Source organism: Artibeus jamaicensis, unplaced genomic scaffold, assembly GCF_021234435.1.
Source record: "Artibeus jamaicensis isolate MK-2021 breed Jamaican fruit bat unplaced genomic scaffold, CSHL_Jam_final contig_402, whole genome shotgun sequence".
Classification (NCBI taxonomy): Eukaryota; Metazoa; Chordata; class Mammalia; order Chiroptera; family Phyllostomidae; genus Artibeus; species Artibeus jamaicensis.
Window position 1 is genome coordinate 3,162,682 of NW_026521818.1, and position 24,071 is coordinate 3,186,752.

General features: G+C 38.2%; 1 protein-coding gene across 1 annotated transcript in view; it reads right to left on the minus strand.

Annotated features, from left to right (window-relative positions):
- Positions 1 to 24,071, minus strand: part of FBXL17 (F-box and leucine rich repeat protein 17) — a 493,730-nt gene extending 469,659 nt beyond the window's left edge. The window contains exons 1-3 of the mRNA XM_037138619.2: positions 23,091 to 24,071; positions 6,852 to 6,974; positions 4,928 to 5,185 (exon numbers count right to left, since the gene is read on the minus strand). Of these exons, the coding sequence (XP_036994514.2) occupies positions 4,928 to 5,185; positions 6,852 to 6,974; positions 23,091 to 24,071 (1,362 nt within the window). The remainder of the gene's footprint in view (positions 1 to 4,927; positions 5,186 to 6,851; positions 6,975 to 23,090) is intronic.

The following is a 24,071-nucleotide window of genomic DNA, read 5'->3' on the forward strand; positions in this document are numbered from 1 at the left end:
ATTATATGTGGAGAATATTTTCTCTAGTCATTGGACAACCCAGCTTAAAATCCTAGGTGTGATAACTAGGCTTTGGAGATCAAGCAGAATTACACTTAAGCAAGTTACTTAACTTCTGAGAGATCCTATTTTTTACCTTGAAATACTACATCAGTGTTGTGATGAAGAGTAAATTGGAAAATAAATATGAAAGCCCACAATACAATACCTATCATATGAAAAGCAACCAAAACATTCATTTCCCTTTGCTGTGATGCTAATTTAAAATGAGAATACTTAAGACAATCTTAAACTAGTTAAATATAACACATTTTTGATAAGGAAGGCTTTTCTAGTTTCTCAGTCTCACTGTAAACATCAATTATCATTCCAGGGATAAAATGAGTGTCATGTCATCTGAAAAGGGGAGGGAATGAGCTAAGGGTACTGAGTGAACTCCAGTCATCCTCGGATATGACTGACAGCGCTATTAACTTACAACTTTACCTCGGGAAAATTACTTACAGTTTCTCTGTAATTGCTTTCTCATCTATAAAAAGGGAATAATACCTAACTCACAGAGTGATTGTGAATCAACAGAGAAAGTAAAGATAAGAATATATAGTTAGAATATGTAAACTGTGCCTGATAAATGGTAGATGCTCAATAAAGATTATACAACTGCCCTTTATCCAGCTACCTGAATGTCACTGGAACATGTAAAGGTAGACTAGGTAAGACTGACAGTTTCCTTCATCTTACAGAAATTGAGATCTAAAAAACAGTATGATGTTATTTTCCTTTATTGTGGTAAAATATATATAATATAAAATTTGCCATTTGAACCATATTTAGGTATATAATGCAAAACCATTCATTATATTGTTGGTGTTATACAACCATCACCACTCACTATCCACTGCCAAAACTTTTCCCTCATCCCAAACAGAAATGCTGTACCAAATAACCATTCCCCATTTCTCCCAGCCCCTGAAAAACTCTATGTTCTATCTCTATGAATTTGCCCCTGCTACATATTTGATATAAGTAGAATCATACAGTATTTGTTCTTTGGGTCTGGTCTACTTAAATTTGCATGTTTTCAAGGTTCATTCACATGGCATCATGTAATAGCATTTCATTCCATTATATAACAATACTATTTCATTGCACATATAACATTTTATGTATTCATTCATCTCTTAATAGACACTTGTGTTGCTTCCACCTTTCAGCTATTATGAATAATGTTGCTATGGCAATTAGTGAACGTGTGTATGTGTGTGTGTGTGTGTGTGTGTGTGTGTGTAAGAATTGTTGGTTCAGATGATAGTTCTATGTTTAATCTTTAAAGGAAACACCAAACTATTTTCCCAATCAGGTGCACCACTTTACATCCCCACCAGCAATGTACAAAGGTTCCAGTTTCTTCACATTCATAGAAATACTTTATTCTCTGGTTTTTGTTTTTGTTTTCATTTTTTTCATATGCATCAGAGTAGATATGAAATGTTATCTCATTGTGGTTTTTGATTTGCAGCTCTCTGATGACTAATAATGTTGAGCATCTCTAGGAAGAAATAAGTACAGGATACTTATTAGCCATTTGTACATATTCTTTGGATGTGTATTCAAGCATTTTGCCTATGTTTCAACTGAGTTTTTGGTGGTTTTTTCATACCCACTTTGGTGGTTTTTTTCAGTTTGCTTTTGTTGAGTGAGTTACAGGAGTTCTTCACCTTCTGCGTATTAAATCCTTATCATACATATCATTTTCAACTATTTTCTCCCATTTTGTGGGTTTTCTGCTCACTCCATTAAGCATGTCCTTTGGAGCACAAAAGTTTTTAATTTTAATCTAGTCCCTAGATCTGAGTGCCTTGAACTAGTTCTTCAGGAAGCTCCCAGGCTGGTTAGAATACACAAATACAGTAATTTGTAAATGAAGTCCGCTTTTCTCCCTCTGGAACCAGGGACCTTGGTCCCACACTGGGAATGTGAGCTGTTGCCAAGCCAGGGAAGGTAGAGAGCACTGACAAGGAAAAAATGCCACGAAGCCTTCCCGTCACTTTTTAATTGACTTTTCTTGGTTCAGCATTTGCTTGGTTGCTGTCAAACACTGACTATTTTCTCAAAGTTGGTTCCAACAGTTTCTGCCTGTTTCTTCATGTTTCTGTGGAGGAATGGAACTTTGGAACTGCCTACTCTGCCATTTTGCTGATATCATTCTAAATATTTATTTTAAAGGCCTAAAAGTTCATAATGTAGCAAGACTGGAATTTGCTAAAGCAACACTTATTTTTGTACCATTTTATTAATAATTTGAGAAGATGCCTATAGTGACTATTTTCAGAAATTTCTACAGAGATCCATGAATTGGATTGAGGTGTCATACTGCTAAAATAAAATATAAATCACATAAAGTACTAACATAAAAGATACAATTTCTTAGATTTCTTTGAATATTTTGGCTACTGCTTTATTTCATTTGCTGGCAAGGTCCAGATAGTAATAAAATTCTAGAAAAACTGAAATAGCCTATTATTCTTAACTAGCTCTTTTTCCTCCCATAATACATTATTATATTTTATGAGATGAGTATAATAGAAATACATTCCACTGATATAATTATTTGCTATTACTTTTATGAAAATAAAAATACTAAGATTTCAAGGTGGTATTTTACAAAAACAAAAAAACAAACAAAAAACACAGTGTTCATCCAAAAACAGCCTGACTGTTAGGTGCTTCACAGTAAGTTTGAGAAACATTGTTAAGTAGAATGAAATTATTAAATTTTAGGTCCATTGAAACTACAAATACAAATACTTTACATAACTACTTTTATAAACACAACTCAAAAGAACAAATTCACATAGTATTTGCTCAAGTCAATCAAAATGATAGTGATTATACTGAGAATACACTTAAAAGAAATGATCAAAAATACTATTTCATTCTAAAACATTTGTCAGTTTTTAGTAACAGAGAAGGAAAAAAACCAAATACCCTGCAACCTGATCTGTAAAAACAACAATTGAATCATTTGCTATATTTAGAAATAAAAAGATAATAATAATCTCAAGGAAATTCATGAATTACAAATAGTTTATCCTAGGCCTTTTAAAACTTTATTATATGTTTTTAAGTTGTTAGCTCACTAAAACTATAATACACTCCCACTGAAGAACTCATCACATATCACTAGATCATGAAATTATTTCACTAAGTTGGTCAAGGCCAACATTTATTTAACATTAACACAAGGGTGGGCAAAAGTAGGTTTACAGTTGTTTGTATGGAAAATAATCATGCAGGTTATGATTATTACAACTTTATTAGCTCAAAAGAATATCATAATGCAACTATAAATCTACTTTTGCCCATGCTGCAGTATAGAGTAGAAAATATCAATGTGTATGGTCCATAAGGCCACATATTGCTTAATAAAATTTTTATTTCTATTTTATATTTATAGAACGGCATTCTCTTTCAACTATACCACAACACCACTTCATCAGAAGAAAGACGCTAAAATGGGATACCTCTGCTATAGGACAGTCTTAAGCATAAAAAATGATTACTCTCTACACTGCAATGAGGTTTCTATGTAATTATTTAATGTAATGCAGTCACTTTAAAAAATTATTTCAAAGATTTAGATTTACAACTTCTACCAGATTATTACATATAACTAATTCATAATTCAGATACCATGCAAATCTGAAGCAAATATTTAATCTATCAAAAGTTAATTTCAAAATATGTAACATTCTAAGGAAGATTTACCAAATTAGTCTCAAAGTTCTCAGTTAATCCATATGTAACCTTTAAATGTAGGGGTCTTCATTTTATTTCTAACTTCTTCTCAGATCAGATTTAAATCTAGGACGTTACTGACACTCTGGTTTTATTGAAACCAGAAGAGTTTAGACTGCATTCCCATTTTAAATTTAAACATTAATCCTGAAAGGATTCAAAGTTCTTGAATGATATTAATTAATTTTTTCTTTCAATAAGTGTTGCCTGAGGATACTGTAGGCAAACTGGTAAATACATGGCCTCTGCCCCCTGCAGCAGGCTCCTTTATTCCAGGTCTGGAAGAGTACAGTCTATTGGCCTGGAAACATGGACAGACAATAGTGGCTTTAGAGAATACAGACTTCAACCCTCAACTCAACCATCTGCTAAATACTAGGCAAACTCATCAATCTCTCTAAGCCCTAATTTCTTCCTTCACAAAATGAGTTTAAGATCAATTGTGTCACAAAGTTATTTCAAGAGCTAAATGTAAAAATACAAAAAGTACCTAGTATAACAGTAGGAACATCACCTAATACTCAAAATATTCACAAATCCAGGGTCAGGCCCATATAATCCACTCAATATTCATTGAATGAATAATCAACTCTGTGACAAGAAACCTTAAATACCATTTCCAAAGGAAGTGGATGAAACATAAAATACATGAGATACTATTTTAATTCAATTATTGTGCTAAATATGGATGATTACCACTTTTTTCTTCATTTTATACTAACTCTGACTTTCATTTATGCCTTGAAACAAGTATTTAAAGCATGTAACCGCATTATTTAGTAACATAAAAGGGAAATTAAAAGTTGATTTTTAAAACTTCATGCTGATCCAAACTGCATAGGATTACTGTCTAAAGCAAAATTTGGTACAAAATTTCAGTAACAGAATAAATTAACTAAATGTTTGGTCACAGAAGTGCAGGCACTCACTGTAAAACACAAGTTAATTTATCAATTTTAACAATGGCACACTAGCTCACCAAACCAAATAAATAGTCATGGATACACGAAAAACATGACTTTGTTTAGTCTGGGCATTATTTTTTACATAACAATCTTTTAAAGTGTTGCTACAAGAAAACATGTTTAGTTAATATGAGTTAAATCACTTTATAGATGTTAAAATTTACCTGTTTGAGTCCTTCATCAGTTAGTTTGTCCTGATTGCCCACATGAACTTTCTGAAGTAAAGGGCAGTGAGAGGCAACCGCAATAATAGAAGTGTCAGAAAGCTGTTTACACCTGTAGGCTGTGTACCTAAGAAGTCCAGGACATTTAAATGCTAGAACACACACACCAGTATCAGACATACTTCGACAATCAGAAATGTTGATTTCAATTATATTTTGACTTCTTGATGCAATTTTTTCCAATAATTCATCAGTAACCTATGAGAGAGAAAAGCAAAATTAAACTTTTGCTAAATGTAGAAATGTATTTTCTATTGTTTTATTAAAGTTTCCCCAATAAACAATATGATTAGGTTATAACATGAAAACCACAACTGAAAGAAAACTTTTCTACTTAATATTAAGGCATAAAAAGAACTATGTTATAATAAAAAATATATTTGTTCTTCGTCTCTGGTTCATTGAACTCTTTTTATGTACTTTTCATCTCCAAATCCAACTACCAGAAGAAGAGAAAGCTATTTTCAGTCCGAGTTCCTAACAAACAGCCCAGACATCCAAGAGTATTGCAGTAAAGAGCCAGTGGATTATTTTACATTACTACACTAACCCATGGAGGAAACCTTGCTCATTTTGTTTAATGTATATATATATATATATATATATATGTTAAACATACAAGCACATATACTAATAGTGGCATGTTGGAGTTGGCTTATACCAACTCACGATACCTATAATGTGTACCTCTTTTCAAATCAGTGACATTACTATATTCAGTGACATCACATTGGTAGCTTGAAATTAGCTATAGTGGGAGTATTTGTACCACAGAAACTGGCAAATATTACACATCAGAGCTTTCTATTTGCTTATTTGTTTTTGAAAGCCAGTTGTTACACATTTACCAGCAAACCACTCTAACCAAATCATAAAAGAATTTAGAGTACTTTTAGTACTCTATTAAAATCCTATTCTTAATGGATATTTTTATATATTTCCAATGACAAGTATTGACAACCAAGTTTAAAGGGAGAATTACAAACTGTTTGCAATAAAGCACGACTAACTCCATCTTTTTTTCCCTAATTTATGACAGTATAAAAACATATTGGGCAACCAGGCAAATCGGGAGGATTAAAAAATTCATCTAAAGTAAAATGAAAACAAAATAAGTTAGCCGGTTTTGTTTCCATTTCATCTATAATAATAGTGTAAGATCAATATTGTTAATATTATAGTAATAATATATTAATAGGGATAATAAGGCCTGAGTGCTGTGGCTCAGTTGTTGGGCATCCTTCTGTGAAGCAAAAGGTCACCAGTTGGATTCCCAATCAGGGCACAAGCCTGGGTTGTGAGTTCAGTCACAGTCAGGGTGCATATGACAGGCAATTGATCAATGTTTCTCTTTCCCTTCCCCTCTCTCTAAAAATCAATCAATCAATCAAATATACTTTAAAAGTACGGATAATGGTAGTCTCAACTTAGGAGGTTAAATGGGAAGATAAAATAAATTAATATGTGTAAAGCCTGTACAACAGTACACGGCACATTGGCAGTCCTACCTAAATGTTTTCCACCATTTTCTATTATTAAATTAATGTTCATGATATGACCCTTCCAAAAAGGGAATGTTGTTTTAAAGAGTAATGAAAAAAGGATAAGACAACAGGAATAGAATAGAGAGGATTAAGAAGCAACCCAAAATTACCAATCCACAGTAAAAAACATATTCTTGACCACAGGAAACTAGCTGTAACTTAAACACAAACAAAAAATACTAAAGCACAGCATTATCGATTATAGTCATTTGAACTATCCTGAGAAACTATAACATGAAAGAAGTGATTTCTGAAAAGGAATGAATATTATTTTTTGAATTGATCAAATCGAGTGTTTCCTAGAATTAAATTACATATACCTGCTGACGACTACTAAGATCCAGCTGCTTCCAAAACTGGAAATCTAAACAAAGGTCACGCCAATACTTGCAAACCAACGATGCAGAAAGGCAACGTTCATCCAGGGATAAATTGGAAAATATCTGTGAATAAAAAAGAAGCCATATATTTGTTAGAAAATATTAACCTTAAAGCACAAAATGTGTTGAATACAAGTAGCCATTATTAGAAGAGCCGTTGTTACAAGTTGTCCTAAAGAGAAAGTATGGTATAGAAGTTAGGAACATGAACTAATATTGCCTTTTATGTAACAAAAGGAGAGCAGGTGATTACACCTGTGTGTTTGTGTGTGGCTTTGTGTGTGTTTAACAACATTCTAAAAAATTAAAAGAACAGGACAAAAATTCATTAAAAAATACTCCTCTTTACAAAAGGGAGAAAAGACTAGGAAGGGGAATGGAATGAAAGTGAAACTACTCTGAAGGTTCTAGTTTTAGAGTTTTGACCTCAGAACCAGGTGAACTTTTTATACTATTTTTTAAAATTAAAATGTCATAAAAAGGACATTTTACCTTTATGGCACTTTTCGAGAAATTTATAAACCCACTCTAATCCCCCAAAAAGTATCATATACATCAACTGTAAGACATCTTACAAAATGCATGATCAGGACTCCTAAAAAAAATCAAAACCATGAAAAATGAGGAGAGACTGAGCAAATATTACAGGCAAGAGCAGAACAAGGAGAAAGGACAACTAACACACTCCTGATTTGAAAAAAGGTCATCAACAAAAACATTGTACCAATGCCGATTTCGCATCGCATTGCTGCGAATGTATCACTGGAATGTAAGATAATCAATTTAGGGAAACTTGATAGTTGAGGAAATATATGAGGACTCTGTACTATCTTTGCAACTTCTCTATCTAATATTATTGAAAATGAAAAGCTTATTTTAAAAAGTTTTTAAAAGTAAGAATTATTTTTAAAATGGTCAAGGTTAGGACCAATACATATTTTTTTAACATTTTTTATTGATTATACCATTACATTTGTTCTATTCCCCCCTCTCCATTCCCCTCCACCCTGCACATCCCTCCCCCACCATTCCCCCCTTTAGTTCATGAACACGTGTCTCAAGTTCTTTAGATTCTATATTTCCCATACTATTCTTACCCTCCCCCCATCTATTTTCTATCTATTGTCTATGTTACTTATTTTCTCCACCTTCTCCCCCCTTCTCCTCCTCCCACTCCCCTATTGCTATTCTTCCATGTGATCTTCATTTCTATGGTTCACTCCTGATCTACCTGTCCTCTTAATTTGCTTTTGTTTTAGGTGTGGTTGTTGATAACTGTGAGTTTGCTGTCCTTTCACTGTTCTTCTTTTTTTTATCTTCTTTTTCAGGTAAGTCGCTTTAAAATTTCATATAAGGGCTTGGTGATGATGAACTCCTTGAATTTGGTCTTATCTGAGAAGCACTTTATCTGTCCTTCCATTCTAAATGAAAACTTTGCTGGGTAGAGCAATCTTGGATTTAGCTCTTTGGTTTTCATGACTTGGAATAGCTCTTTCCAGCCCCTTCTTGCCTGGAAGGTCTCTTTTGAGAAATCTGCTGACAGTCTGATGGGAACTCCTTTGTAGGTGACTGTCCCCTTATCTCTTGCTGCTTCTAGAATTCTCTCCTTCATTTGAATCTTGGCTAATGTAATGATGATGTGCCTTGGTGTGTTCCTTCTTGGGTCCAACTTCTTTGGGACTCTCTGAGCTTCCTGGATTTCCTGGAAGTCTATTTCCTTTGCCAGAACGAGGAAGTTCTCTTTTATTATTTGTTCAAATAAGGTTTCCACTTGTGACTGTTCCTCTTCCCCTTCTGGTACTCCTATAATTCTGATGTTGGAGCGTTTAAAGATGTCCTGGAGGTTCCTAAGCCTCTCCTCATTTTTTTGAATTCTTGTTTCTTCATTCTTTTCTGTTTGGTCATTTTTTCCCTCCTTCTGGTCTACTCCCTTGATTTGAGTCCCAGTCCCCTTTCCATTACTATTGGTTTCCTGTGCATTACCATTCATTTCAATTAGTTTCACCTTCATATGTTTCTCTAATTTGTGACTAAAATCAACCAGTTCTGTGAGGATCCTGATCACCAGTGTTTTGAACTGTGCATCCGAAAGTTTGGCTATTTCTTCATTGCTTAGATTTATTGGCTCTAGGGCTCTTAGTTGTTCTTGAGCCATGTTTTTATCTGTTTGTGCCTGTTACATATGAGGAGCAAAGCCTTAGTTGTTCACCAGGGTGGGGTCACCCAGGTCACTGGTTTGTGACGCTGTATGTGGGGACAGGGTCAGAGAGGGAGCATTGGCAGTCCTCTCCTCCTCTCCGCTTGCCCAGTCTGTCCCACCACTCACCCCCGCCTGTTTATCTGAGCACAAATGTTCGAGCCCACCACCCTGTGCCCAGTGGTCTCAATGCTCGCCTCTTCACTGGTTTATCTGCACGCAAATGCTTGACTAACCGCAGACAGCCAGGCACGCCTCTTCCCTGTGTGCGCCCATAGCTACCCCACACCTGGGATCCATGCCTTCGGCTGCTTGTGCACCACACCGGTCTGGGATCTTTTTGGCCAACCCGCTCCGCTGCTGGCTTCACCCTTTACAGGTTTAGCTGAGCATTTCGTTGTTTTCGGACTCCATATTGTCGATTTTCCGTGTGGTTTGGTTGCGTTTATTGTTGTTAAAACTTTATTATTTTTACATTTGGTTGTGTGCGGACGCAAGGTGTTTCCACCTACGCCTCCATCTTGGCGGAAGTCTGGACCAATACATATTTTTAAAATTTAAGATACATCTCAATAAATACAATGTGTGGACCATATTGAAACCCTGAACTGAACCAACTATAAGATAATTCTGAGACAATCGGATAAAACTGAACATAAAAAAAGATTCTCAAGAAAAGTTTTCACTTTCTAAGTTGCGCTTACACTGTGGTTATAGTATTGCGGTGGTTATATTATTTTTAAAAGTTATTATCCATTTTATATAACTTTAGTGTTTATGGCTGAAACGATATCTAGAATTTGTTTCCAGATACTTTACCAAAAACAGAAAAGTTGGGACAAACTAAAAAAGGCAGTATATTGAAAAAAACTACTGAAATCAGTTGAATAATAAACAAGGAGTTCATTATTTTCTACTTTGGTCAGGGCATGAAAATTTCCATAACATTAGGTGACAATATTAACAAGAACTTGCACTGTATACTAAATTATTGTATCCCAGGTTTGAATCATGGCTTTACTATTTATTACCTATGTAACCTCCTTGGGCAAATTATCTATCTTCTCTGTACATGAATTTCCTTTAAGATAACATGGGAATGATATCATCTTACCTGCCAGAGTTATCATGAGGACTAAAGGAGTCGACACAAAGTTTTTGGAACACTGTCTGGAACACAGCGAAGAATATACAAATGAGTCCTATAACTATAACCCAGAATGATTTGCCTATGTACACTCAAGTGTTGCAAAAAATCTAAGCTAGAATCCCTACTATGTTTAAAACTTGAGCCTTAGAACAACAACTGCCCATTGCTGTTCCTTCAAACTACTGTTCATCCTCCAAGGGTGAAGTGAGAAGTAAAAAAATATGTGTGAGAATCACTGGCAAAAATATAGTTCAGCCCACTACAGTCTCTCACTCCCATTCATAAAAACTGAAACCTCTTACAACATACTAAAAGCAATTACCTTGGGACTCTAAAATGTTAATAATAGCATATGGATTGGGCAGGTGAGCCAAAATGTAAGGAATGACCTAATTTTTCCTATCATCTACCAGCGTGAAACTGAGGAAGGCCCCTGTATAAAACTACACATCGGGCACAACCAATGAAAATACATAAAGCAAGCCATCTCTCTGGACACAGGGCTTCTGTGAAATGTGGGAATAGTCCCCATTTGGGGTTTTCTTTTCTTTCACTTTCCCCTTTTCTCCCTACTGGCCATGTCCCAAATGCAGCCTGTCACAGACCTTCAGTGCAGCAGCTGTGCAGGCACCTAAAAGTCCAAAAGTAAACCCATCTTTTTGACCAGAAGAACCAGGAAAGAAACTCCATAGACCAAAGAATGTGCAAGGAACCTCCATTGTGTCTTTCTTACCACTTCATCATGAAAACTGTCCAAGTCCTGCAAAACTATACAGCAGCACAAGCATATGGCATAGGCTATAAGTCTGAGAGAAACTCCATCTTTCTATCCAGAGAACCAGAAAAGGAGATTTCTAGGTGAAACAGAGTGAAGGAAGGATCAAAGAGTACCCTGAATTCAGTGTATGAAGTAACAAAAAAAAACCCGAGTTAACCATAAAGCTACACGTGTATAAAAGAAATCCAAAGTAGTACAGCAAAGTCTTTGAAAATTGAGCTAACGTTGGAATCACAGACCTAGTAAGGTAAGATAGAAGTTTCAATTTAAACGTAACATTGCTGATCTCTGGCAAATCTGATCAAGCGAGATATTCATAAAACTCAATGATCCCCAATAGGATCAACCCAAGGAGATCTACACTGAGACACATTATAAGCCATTTGTCAGAACACAAACACAGAAAAAAACCCTGAAAGCAGCCAGAGAAAAGCAAGTCATCTACAAAGGATACTCAATGAGGTTAACACCTGATTTCTCATCGGAACCCATGTAAGTTGGCAGGCAAGGGGATAGGTTTTTAAAGCAATGAGAGTAAAACTGTCAACCTGGAATTCTATATCTGGCAAAACTAGCCTTCAAAAATGAAGGAGAAATTAAGGTATTTGCGGGTAAACAAACACTGAGGAAATTTGTCACCAGGAAAGTTACCTACAAGAAATGTTCAAGGGAGTTCTTCAGGCTGAAATGAAAGAGCACTCCTCAGTAATCTGAAACCACATAAATAAATAACGAACACCAATAAAGATAAGTATTTATGTAGGTATATATAAAATCCAGTATTAATATATTTTTGCTTTATACTCCAATTCTAAATGATGGAAAAGACAACCACATAAAATAATAATAAAAAATCTACTATAACCTTATGGGCACAAAACATATACAGGTATAATTTGTAACCATAACAACATAAATATAGACACAATTTTTATATACCATTGAAAGTAAATTGGTATTTGTAATGCAAGTGCCTGACATCGAGGATGTTTTATTGTAATGTGTCTAACTAACACTATTGAGCCTTCAATCACCAAGACATCTATTTCAAAAGACCTCAATCTTGAATAAAGATATTGCCAGCTATATGGCACAGCTACTAACAAAACAACCAGATAAGGAACTAGGTCGCCACCACCCATGAAGTTCCCTCTTTCAGAAAACCCTGGTAATTTAGATAACTGATCACTGAGTGAACTCACTTCTCCTTTCCTAAGCCCTAATTCCTGCACTTATGCTTTAAATTAGTCACTATAAAGTAAACCCGCAAAACACTAGACATCTCACTGTTGGACCCTATTAAAGGCAGAGCCCCAAGTCCATGTTCTCTCTCTACCTGCAACTTGGCTGCGTGCTCTTGAGAGTCTCATATGCCCTCCAGGATCTGTGAGCAGTAACTCTTGTCCTCAAAGTTCCCTGATGGTTCCTTGCTGAACTGTGTCCTGCAGTCATAATAAGAACCTAAAGAGCAGGCCCAACCATAAATAAGCATCCTGCTGGTGGATGTGTTTCTGGAGCTCACCAGGAGTGATGTGTGCCTAGGCAAGCACTGTAGGCATTCCTGACCAAGGACACTACCACCAACAGGCTCAAGAACAACAGTACAGTATTAACCAAGTAAGATTATTATAAATTATAATGTATAAATTATAATGTGGAATTATAAACCTCAGGGGTAAATGCTAAGAAAGTAACTAAGCACAGTCATGCATTGCTTACCAACCAGAATACATTCTGAGAAATGCATCATTAGGTGATTTCATCATGTGAATATCATAGAGTGCACTTACACAAACCTAGATGGTATAGTCTCCTATACACCTAGGCTATATGGTATAGCCTACTGCTCCGAGGCTACAAACCTGTACTGCATCTTACGTACTGAATACTTGAGACAATTTAACACAATGTATTTGTGGAAACCCACAATCTCTGTGTGGGTTGGGAAGAGCACATTCAGGTTTAGCCATCTTCAAGTCCACCTTGGCCCTTGCTTTCTGCTAGACACTCTCAGGTTCCACCTGCACATGTGCATGGGTTCACAGTAGGCCAAAATTAAAGGTGGAAAGTTTATCCTTTTGTGGTCGTCTGATGTCCAAGGTCTGCCTGTTACATTCCTGGCTGGGCCCCTACTCATCCCACTGGTACCACATTCGGAGTCTTACAAATATGGAGATTTCCCTGTTTGTTCCTCACCAAGTTCATCACTTGTAGTTGACTAATAGAGGTTCATTCATTACCCCTAACACACTTAGCCTTTTTGGCATCAAAGGTACAAGTTTTCCAAACTCTAGTTTTTGCCAAAAGTACACAGCAGGGGCCTCACCCAAGAATACTGTAGCGTTCACTATTCTCATCTGAAGCTTTAGCAGTTTTCCTAGGAAAAAGAATTTGTTGTCTCCCTTTGGTCAATTTCCAAAGTCCAAATAATCTGAAGCAATTCTGCTCAGTTTTATATTTATTTTTATGTGGGGAAGAGTCACCAAACTTGTCACGCAGTCATAGCTGAAAGTCTCTCTCTTATGGACATTTTCATGCTTCTCCTCCTCATTTTACACATGAGAAAACTGGGATTCAGGGAGATTCCATCCTCTATTTCATATTAAAGCATTACATGGTTATAAAGGGCTAATTTGTCCCTTAACAAATAGAAAATGTAGAACATGGTCATTATAACCAAGAAGCATGTTGTTTAAAATATCTCACTTGGATAGCACCTTCTTTAAACATTAGTTTTCTCTTTGGGTAAAGTGAGATGATCATTATACTTACTTAGCCTTAAGTAGCTGGCTAAGCCTAAGTGGATCTAGATGAGTCTTATTCACCGATGTAAAAGGAAATTCAGTAAGCAGGTAAAGAAAAATAAAACCAGTACCAGTGAAAATGGGTATGAGTAAAAAGGCAAAAACCTAAGTTTAAATATCAATGCATTATATAATAAATCCTTACATAAAATTTATGGTAACCCACCTGCACAATGGCCCCCAACGATCCCATCTTCTGGTACTTACATCTCTGTAATCCTATCCTCTTGAATGTGAGATGGATTTATGAACTCACTCATTTTTTTTTATTTTGTTGTTTTACTTTATTGAATTTATTATGGTGACATCAGTTAACTGTACATCAGATGCACAATTCTATAACGCATTATCTGTATATTGTATTGTGTTTCCACACCAAGTCGTCTTCTATCCATTTATCCCCCCACACCCTCTTCTACCTCCACCCACCCCCCTTTCTTGACTCACTTCTAAAGAAGAGAGTACAGCAGTTGTAATAAAGATGTTATTGCTGAGATTTTATTGTTAAAAATCAAACAATGGCTTCCATTTTGTATATTCTTGGATCTGTTACTCTTGGAAGAACAAGTCACTGTGTTTTAAAGTAGCCCTATGTAAAAGCCCACAAGGCATGGCAAGGGACTTAAGCATCTGGCCAACAGCCACTGAGGACCACAGGCATGCCAACAGCCACACAAATAAGCTTAGATGGGAATTCTCAAGCCCCAGCCAACACCTTGCTGACAGCCTCATTAAGAGACTGTGGATTAGAAGGACCCAGCTAGACCACAAGGGGATTCCAAACCCACAAAAATTATAAAATAATAAATGTTTGTGGTTTTAAATGGCTAAGTCCCAGCATAGTATGTTACACAGAAATAGGTAACACATGTTTCTAAAATTCCTGCTTTTCTTTGTCATTAAAATGCTATCTCACACACACTAACGCCTCAGAAAACTACTTGGCCCCAAATTATCTTAACTCATTTAAAAAAAAGTCTGTGCACATGTCCCTGGGCTTTTGTGGGAGATGCTAACACAAATTTGTTCATTGGCTTTAAGATTATATTCAAAGGCAATTCTGAATTATCTTTAGATAATCTAAGATCAAGAAAAAAAGCATTTCAAATATTGCTTTGAAGAAAGAGAACATAGGTCTGTACAGGACTGATCTGCAACGTGTTTGTCGAATAAAGAAAACTACAAAAGGGGGAAAATGACACTGAGAAAAACTGGATGGCACATACATGAAGCCAGGAAATTGCTTACTTTAACAGAGGCCTGTTAACAATGTCTTGAACTTGACAGAAGTCCAAACTATTAATAAGTTAGGCTTTCTAAGAATGCAGAAAATTCTGGGATCTATCATCTTAAATCTCATTGCTCTTCCATCACTGCCCTCATTTACAGAGTGAAGGATGGGTTACTCTTATAACCCAGCTGGTTTACCCCTTTAAAAAAGGAAGAAAAAGATAAGCAGCTGCCTTTTATGGTATTTGAAAGTTGTATACATTGGTTCCACTCACAGCCTAAAACCTAATACTTAATATTTAGACACAAGACCACACCTACCCATGAGAGGCTAAAAAATGACTGGAGTGGTTTAGCTAGTTGGGTGTCTCCCCACCAAGCAAAAGGTTGCCAGTTCGGTTCTTGGTCAGGGCACATGCCTGGGTTGTAGGTTCTGTCCTGGATCAGGGTGTACAAGAGGCAATCAAAGGCAACTGCTGGATGTTTCTCTCCTCTCTTTCTTCCTCCCTTCCCCTGTCTCTAAATTTATCCTCCCTTCCCCTGTCTCTAAATTTAAATAAATAAAATCTTTTTTATAAAGGAAGGGGAGGAGAGGGGAGGAGAGGAGAGGGAAGGGGAAGGGAAGGGAGGAAGTCTAATTAGGTAGTCATGTCCCTAACTAGACCATGGTGGATTCTGTTACTAAAAAGAAGCCCTGGTTGGTGTGGCTCAGTGGATTGAGTGACAGCCTACAAACCAAATGGTCACAGGTTCTATCCCTTGTCAGGGCACCTGCCTGGTCCCCAGTTAGGGGTGTGTGAGAGGCAACCATATATCTCTCACACATCCCTTCCCTGCTCTCTAAAAATAAATAAATGAAATCTTAAAAAAAAAGAAAGAGAATATAAGGGGAGTGGATATGGGGAAACAGCAGTGACTTTGTAGTCAGGACCTGAAGTAAAAACAAATTTAATATTCTTGATCTTTAGTGAGAGATCTGGACAATATAACTAAGCTATTACTTACTAGAAAATCACTACCAGGCTGATATCCAAATATTCTAAGCCTTGAAAGATTATTGGAGGTGGGGAAACATAATTTTTCTCTTTTATTTTTATTGAGATATAATTGACATACATTTTATTATTTCAAAATTATCATCACAATTACTCTAGTTATCATCTGTTACCATCCATAGTAACAATTTTTTTTCCTTGTAAGGACTTTCAAGATCTCACTCAGAAACTTTTGGATAAGCAATACAGTATTATTAACTATAGCCACCATGACTTATTTATTTTATAACTGGAAGTTTGTACCTTTTGAAAGACTCAATCTTTGAGTGACACATTAGTAACAGTGAATCTCAACCTTTTTCATGTAATGGCACACCTAAACTAATTACTAAAATTCTATGGCACAAGAAAAAAATTTTTTTTCAGATCCTAACAAAAAATATAGGTATGATTTTGATTGATTCATACTAGACAACTATTGTTGTGTTGGCTGTTGTCATTTTTTAATTTGACAGTCTAAAGGAAAAGTGGTCAGTGTCCCTGACTAAATAGTCATATATTGCATGTTTTAAAAATTCTGGCATCACACCAGTAGAAAATCACTATTAGAATGTATCAGACGTGGAGCTTATCTGCTATTAGAATGTACTACAAAAAGGAGTTAAGATTTATCAGCAAGCAGGTTGTAGGCAAACTATAGAAATATTTGAAAAGGAGTAAAGCTGCCCTGGCTGGTGTAGCTCAGTGGATTGAGCATGGGCCTGGGAACCAAAGGATCGAGGTTCGATTCCCAGCTAGGGCATATGCCTGGGCTGCAGGCCAGTTCCCAGCAGGGGGTACATGAGAGGCAACCATACATTGATATTTCTCTCCTTCTCTCCTTCCCTTCCCATGTAAAGACAAATTAATAAAATCTTTAAAAAAGGGAGTAAAGCTCTGAAGCTATTTTTCACTATTTTCTGTGTGTCAGGGACTCTGCTAGATGTTGTGAGAGATACAGAGGTATTAACATTGCAATACAATATTCCAAACTACATGATGTATGATACCACTTACGTGAAATTTCTAGAAAAGGCAAAACTACAGAGGCAGAAAGCAGATCAGTGAGTGGTTGCCTTGGGTGAAGGGTGAGAACAGAAAATGACAGCAAAGAGGCACAAGAGAAGTAAGTACCTGAGGTGGTAGAGGTGTTCTAAAACTGCATTGGAGCGATGGATGCACAACTATATATATTCATCAAAACTCGACCTACACTTAAATGGGTACACAAATAGCACTAGAGGTGCTTTTTTAAAAATGGCCACAAGCTCTGTATTTTAATCATTCTATCACCTTTCTACCCAGAACCTCTGAATTACTACTTGAGAATATATACACATTCACACATGCACATACCACACATGTTGGTTAGGAACTATGCAAAGATTATCCTATAGCTTCAGACAGAGATCCTCTCTAAAATTGTATCAGAATTAACTATTTCAACCAAGTTATGCTTCTCTGGTGTTTTCAATGTTTTTCCCATGTACATGATATCTTGCCTCTTCCTTAACTATTCTACTTTTATTGCCTGCCAACAGCTTGAAAGCAAAATCTACTAGTCTGTTGAATAGCACACCACCTAGAAAAACAGAGCCACAAAATATACTCCTGGTACTTTTCTAACCAAACAGACATAGGGAAGTCATAGACTGTAGTTATTTTCTCATCTATAATTTAAAATAATTTCTCACAATTATTCAAATTTAAAGCTCAGCAAACTAGTAAAACCCCAACTATTTCTAAAGAGTGTCACTTAATACCAAAGTCAGATATTATTAAATTTATATAAGAATAAGTTTTATTCTAAAGCCAGACACTAAAGACTTTTTCTTGAAGTATTGTTGGAGGACATACTATGAAAAATTTTTCTCCTTTTGACATATCTGCAGTACTTTTTGAGGACTTCCCTGTGTTCTGGCACAAAATATTCTAGGCTCATCTTGTACTTTCCTTGTCCTAGCCCTGCAATCTGCCATTTCTCCACGGAGCACTGATTCCTTTTATTGGAGAATGGTATTTAGAAGCAAAGACGTGTACGCTGAATGTACTCATTACTACTGACTACTGATGCTCTAAGGCTCTCTCAGTGACAGAGCTAGGGAATGTGTGTATGTGTATTATGTATGTACGTAACCAATTTCCCATTACTACTATTTTCTTTCTCCATGTGTATACCCTTACCATACTAGTTGGGCTCCAAATTGGCCAAGTCTTGGGCAAGACTCTCAATAAATATAAAATAGGATATTTAACCAAAGTTAAGCAACTAATATGCTAACATTAAATGCTTCCATTGTTGCCTTCATTTTCCTTCCTTTACATTCTTTATTGTTTACATAACCTGATACCCCAAATTGGCAAAGAACAATTCAAGGTTATTCCCTTGACAACTACTCAGTGTAAGGCACCACAATTTACAGACTTCTTAAATTGTGAAGAAAACAAATCTTACCTTTTGGAAACCTAATTTAAGTTAATCAAGATTGCTTAGCATTTTCAGCAAAGAAAAATCTTGAACCTGACTTCCTAAGAATCCTTCACTTCAGTGCACACTAAAACTATCCCTAGAACTCCAGAGACATACCTTCTAGAGGTTATTTGGTACTGGAGCCTTAAGCCAAACATTCATGAAATGCTATATGTAATATAGAGCCTCTTACCCACTAGTAATCTACATTCTAAGCTTTAAGAAGCGGTACTACTATTTTTCATTTGACTCTTATTTCCATTGCTTTTATCCTTGTTTGCATATCTGAAAAAAATAGATCAGGTACATAAGCTTTGCTCCAAAGTTTGTTTCTCTTATAAAACTCTTCCTCAAACTCTAAAGCAACCTGTTGGTAATAAAGCTGTAAAAATAAAGATTTAACACCTACTGACACATTATCAGGGTGTCTGTACGGTGAGGTGGTTTTCTAATGGTGGTGGTGGATTGCAGATCTCTCACCTGATTTCCTTTGAAAAGAAATAGGTCTGCTGACAGAGAGCAAGATATCTAAACATAGCACAGAAAGTCTCTGAAACTTAAATATAGATCACAACATACCCAAGTACTCAAATAGTAATTATAAAGGAAAATATTCCACTATTATGATTTATAAAATAATTGCATAATTGTCCTACCATCTAAGTATCTAATTGTTATATCAATAGACAGTTGCTTACGTTGTAAAGACAACAGGTAGCAAAGTTCGAAGCTAGCTTATTTGATCCAAAACAATCCATTAACCAGTCAAAGATCAACTGTAACAGGCTTAAGTACTTAAAATACCACTTTCACAGTTGACCTTTGAAGAGCTGTTCCTTGCTCCTCAAATTTCCTATATTAAAGATCACAGTTCAACCCTACAAACCCAATTTTAAATTAGCCTCTGACTCACTGACTTCCAAGTCAGTCATCCTGTGTAGGCTCCTCCTCCCCCTCACCACCCCGCCCACCCCCATTCATGAATCTCTTTCATCAAATCTCTGAGAGAAGATTATTCAAGCCCTCTCACACAATCTGTTGAAAGGATCTGTGGACCAGGAGACACTAAGCTGGGTTCCAGTCCAGGGTCTACCATTAAGTATCTAAAATGTCTTGGGGTAAGTAAGCCATTTCACTTCTCCAGCCTGTATCTTTAAGCATAAGATGTGGGGAAAAACCAGATGCTGTCAAAGGTCTCTTCCTGTTCTAAACTTGCATAATTATGATTCCCAGTGAGGCTCACCATTTCGAGAAAGAATTCATTTAATTTTGTACACGGCTCTTCTTGTTGAAAGAACTTTCTAAATTTCCAAAGATACATTCTTCAACCCTGAAATTTCACTTCTTGAAATCTACCCTAGAAATGATGATCACATGTACACAGAAAGAAATCAATTAGCATTGTGTGTAAAAACAATTAATTAGAAACATCCATTCCTAGAGAAATAAATACAGTGTGACATAACACCATGGGATACTATGCAGCAATTAAAAAGAATGAAGGAAACCATGTACTCACTAATTGAAAAGATCTCCAAACCATACTGTAAACAAACAAAAAAACTGCAGAACATGTACGTTTTGATACCATTCATGAAAAAAACTATGAAGGTTTACATAGGACTTTCTACAATGATGGAAATGTTCTGGATCACAGTTCAGTACAGGAGCTTCCAGTTACCCATGACTACTGATGTGGCTATTGTGACTTGAGAAACAGAATTTTACATTTTATTTAATTTTAACAACTTTAAAGTTAAATAGTCACATGTGGCTAGTGGCTATCATACTTGACAGCACAGGTATACAAGAACAATCTAAACTGGTAACAGTACTTAGTTCTCTCTGAAAAGGAAACTACAAGGAAATGTAGAGTTAAACAAAGGCGAACTTTTGCTTTACCTGCATTGTTTGAATGTTTTAAAGCAGGTAATACTTATTATTTACATAAAATGAAACTTGAAAATAAAAGACCTTGCTAATACTAAGCCAAAAATCTACCTACGAAGCACCAAAGAAAAAATTGTTTTTCTCTTTTGCTTTTGCCATACCTGAAAAAAATTGGGGAAGTATGAGAGATTTCCTCAATAACACCCTTTAAATCATATTTCTTCACATATCATTTTCCCCCCTGTATCCCCTTTTTAACAACTACAGTAACTTCTGGTACAAAAGCTACAAAAATACAGTCATAAAGGCTATTAACTCATTAGCAAGGGAACAGGACATACAATACTTTCTAAGAATGTTTTCCAATGGAGGTGATGAATGTGTGCCTCTCTGTGCAACGATGCTTCCTCTACTGAGAGAGAAAGACAAAGAGGAAAAGAGAAAAGAAGACACAGCTCCCTAAGTGTTCTCTTCTCCAGGCCAAACACTCCCAGTTCTCCACAGAAACAGAGCCAGAACCCTCTCAACTGCAGCTCAGAACAAAAACTCGAGTCAGGATATAAACATTTCTTAGACACTTCTCTTAGTGGTAGGGCATATTCACCCAGGGTCTCAGTCCAGACCTCTAAACTTTTGGTCATTCATTTGTTTATAAATAAATAGTGAGTCCTAGTAAATGCCAGGCACTACACTTAGCAGAGGGGGTACAGCAATAAACAAGATCCATGTTGACAGAGCCTCTGCCCTTGAAGGCCTTATTACAGAAAATTCTACTGGAGTTGATAAACACTGAAAAACCTTGATTTCAATTCATTCCAGACAGTCCAACTCACTTGTTGCTGAATACAACTAGGACCATTAGACCCACACAATCTTTATTTAAGTTTCTAATACAGGGAAAAAGTTTACATAATGTATCCAAATTCTCCAACACAATGGGACAAGTCTAATGAGTAATTCCCAAATGTCCCTTAGACCAAGTTTTCAACAGTCCATGGCAAAAATGTGGGGAAAAAAACAACAATGTAGCACATCAAGTAGAGTAAGTTTGCCTATAAAGATTCTCTTCATTGTGAAGTTGTGCCCCCCCCTTTTGTACTGTATTACAATGTTCTCTACCTCATGAAATAGTGGTTTTTGGTAGAAAGCAGGAAGTACTTGGTTTGTTATTTGGTTTGTTTTTAAACAGTCTCACTTGCCAAATAACAAAACAGCAATCAAACCTCTGTACCAAATATTTGTTGATATTTTATTTGTCCATGTCACCCACAAGTTTAAAGGACTCAAGAAAGTTCCCTCTGCTCTCAAATGCACATCCTGAACACATAAAGGAGGCAATTATTCCTTCAATGCACATATTTCCATGAGTTAAATCATTTACATTTTGACAAGAGGAAAAGTTAAAGTTATCCACTCTTGCTGTATAATTTTCAAGGACATTAATATCACAATAAACAGGTTAAAAAAACACAGGATCAAATAAGCAAAAAGTCTAATCAAACAAAGTACTGGTGACAGTAACAACTGTAATTGATGACAGTTACTTTAGTAACAATAAAAGTAGCCAAATTTTATCTAAGTTATTTGTAGCTAGTCTTAAACATCACCCACACTGAAAAAGGTTTACATTTAAGTTCCAGAAGGGAGGGTGGGAGGGAGAAGAGAGAAAATGAGGGGAAAGATCACTTGTCAATAATAATAATACAAACTATCACATAATTAAGTGTATCACTAGTAATGACAAAACTGCAAATTTTACTAAGTACTTGAAAGTGAGACAAAGGTCCCACAGGACACCCACCTCTTCTCCACTCACCCATCCCCCAGTAAAAAGCATTTGTTCTAACCTTCCGGTTATATTTATACCTAAGGGTTAAAAAGCAGGAGGCTAATACAACGCAGCTTAAACCAAGGCATTTTCAAGTCAAGCAGCTCTGAGTTCGCTGGATGGGCCTCTTACTTTCCGTGTGACCTTAGGCAAGTCACTCAACCTCTTCAAGCCCCACTGGGCTGTAAGCTCCACAGAGCAAATGTCACTTCTGCCTGACCTGGTACTGTAGGCATATAGTATTGACATATCGGTTTCTTCTGGTATAAAGTAAGGATGTGAAGAACATTTATCTCACAGCTGTACCTGGAGGGTTAAATCAGATACCACTTACACAAACCTCTGGCGCAGTGCCTGATCATAGTAAATGCTCAAAAATATCAACTTATTGACACCAACTGACAGCTACCAAACCTGAACGTAGTTTGAAGACTTTCAAATACTAACATAAAAAGTCTTTTTACCCAGTAAATGCTAGATGCTCAATTAATAAAAATATTCCACAAAAGGGGTACGAACAGTTAGTTTCTAAACCACTGGGCTGGGAATGCAATCATACAAGAACCCTGAATTGCGTGCACCAAACCCAAGCTCTTAAAAGCCATTCAGTCGCCTCCAAGTCGTTCTACTCGCAGAGAGGCCCGGAGCATCCTCCCATTGGTCTCCCACCCTCCCCGCGGACGGCTCGGGCTGTCAGGCAGCCCCCTCCTCCGCGCTCAGGGGGAGGAGAGAGGAAACCGGGAGGAGGGGGCCGGGTGGGGGGAAAGCGCGCGTCCCCGCGCCGTCGCCCAGACCCACCTTGAGCAGGATGGATGGCGGCAGCTGGTTGATGTCTGGGGCTTCGGGGGGCGGCTCCCTAGGGCAGTCGCAGGGGTTTCCACGGGGGTCCTGACAGTCCGCGTCGCCGCCTTCGTGCTGCTGCTGGGCAGGCGAGGGGGCGGCGCTCCCCGCTCGGACAGCGTCCCCGCCGCCTTCGGCCGGGGCACCATCGGGAGTGGGAGACGCGGGCGGGGGGCAGAGAGGTGGCGGCGGCGGCTGCTCCGAGCCCTGGCAGCCTCCGGCGTCGGGGGGGCGCGGAGGCGAGGCGCCCCCTCCCGCCGGCCCGCCGCCGCCGCCGCCGCCCCCGCCGCCACAGCGGGGCTGCTTACAAGGGGTGCAGGCGGGCACCCCGGCCCCCTTCCGCTTGCACACCATCTCAGGGGGCGTGGGGGGATCGGCCGGCGGCGGCGGCGGCGGCCCCCGGAAGAGCTGCACCGCGACGGGCGGCCCCAGGAAGCGCACGGGCCCCACGCTGGCCAAGAAGAGGCTCCGGCCCTGCTGCTCCCAGGCGGCGGCCGCAGCCAGCCCCAGCTCTCTGCAGCAGGCGGCGGGCGACGAGGCCGAGGCGGCGGCGGCCGCGGCGGCGGCGGCCGAGGAGAGTAGGAAGCGGCGGGCAGCGGCGGCGCAGTCCTCGGCGGCCAGGGCCGCGCAGCGCCGCGCCAGGTGCTGAGGGGAGGCGGCCGCGGCGTAGGCCCCGTCCCGTGGCGGCGGCGAGAGCGGCGGCTCCTCCTCTGGGCCGGCGGGGGCGGGAGCGCCGGGGCTGTGCACGATGAAGCAGAGCATGCAGGGCCCGCGGAAGAAGCAGTCCCGGCTCCGGGGCGCCGCCGGCTGTGGGGGCGCCTTGGCCGGGGTCCGGCGGGGCAGCCTGAGGAGAGGGCGGCGGCGGCGGCACCAGCTGCAACAGCGAGGCCTCTTCTGGCTCGGGCGGTTACGCGGCTCCTTCGAGAGAAGGTGGCCCAT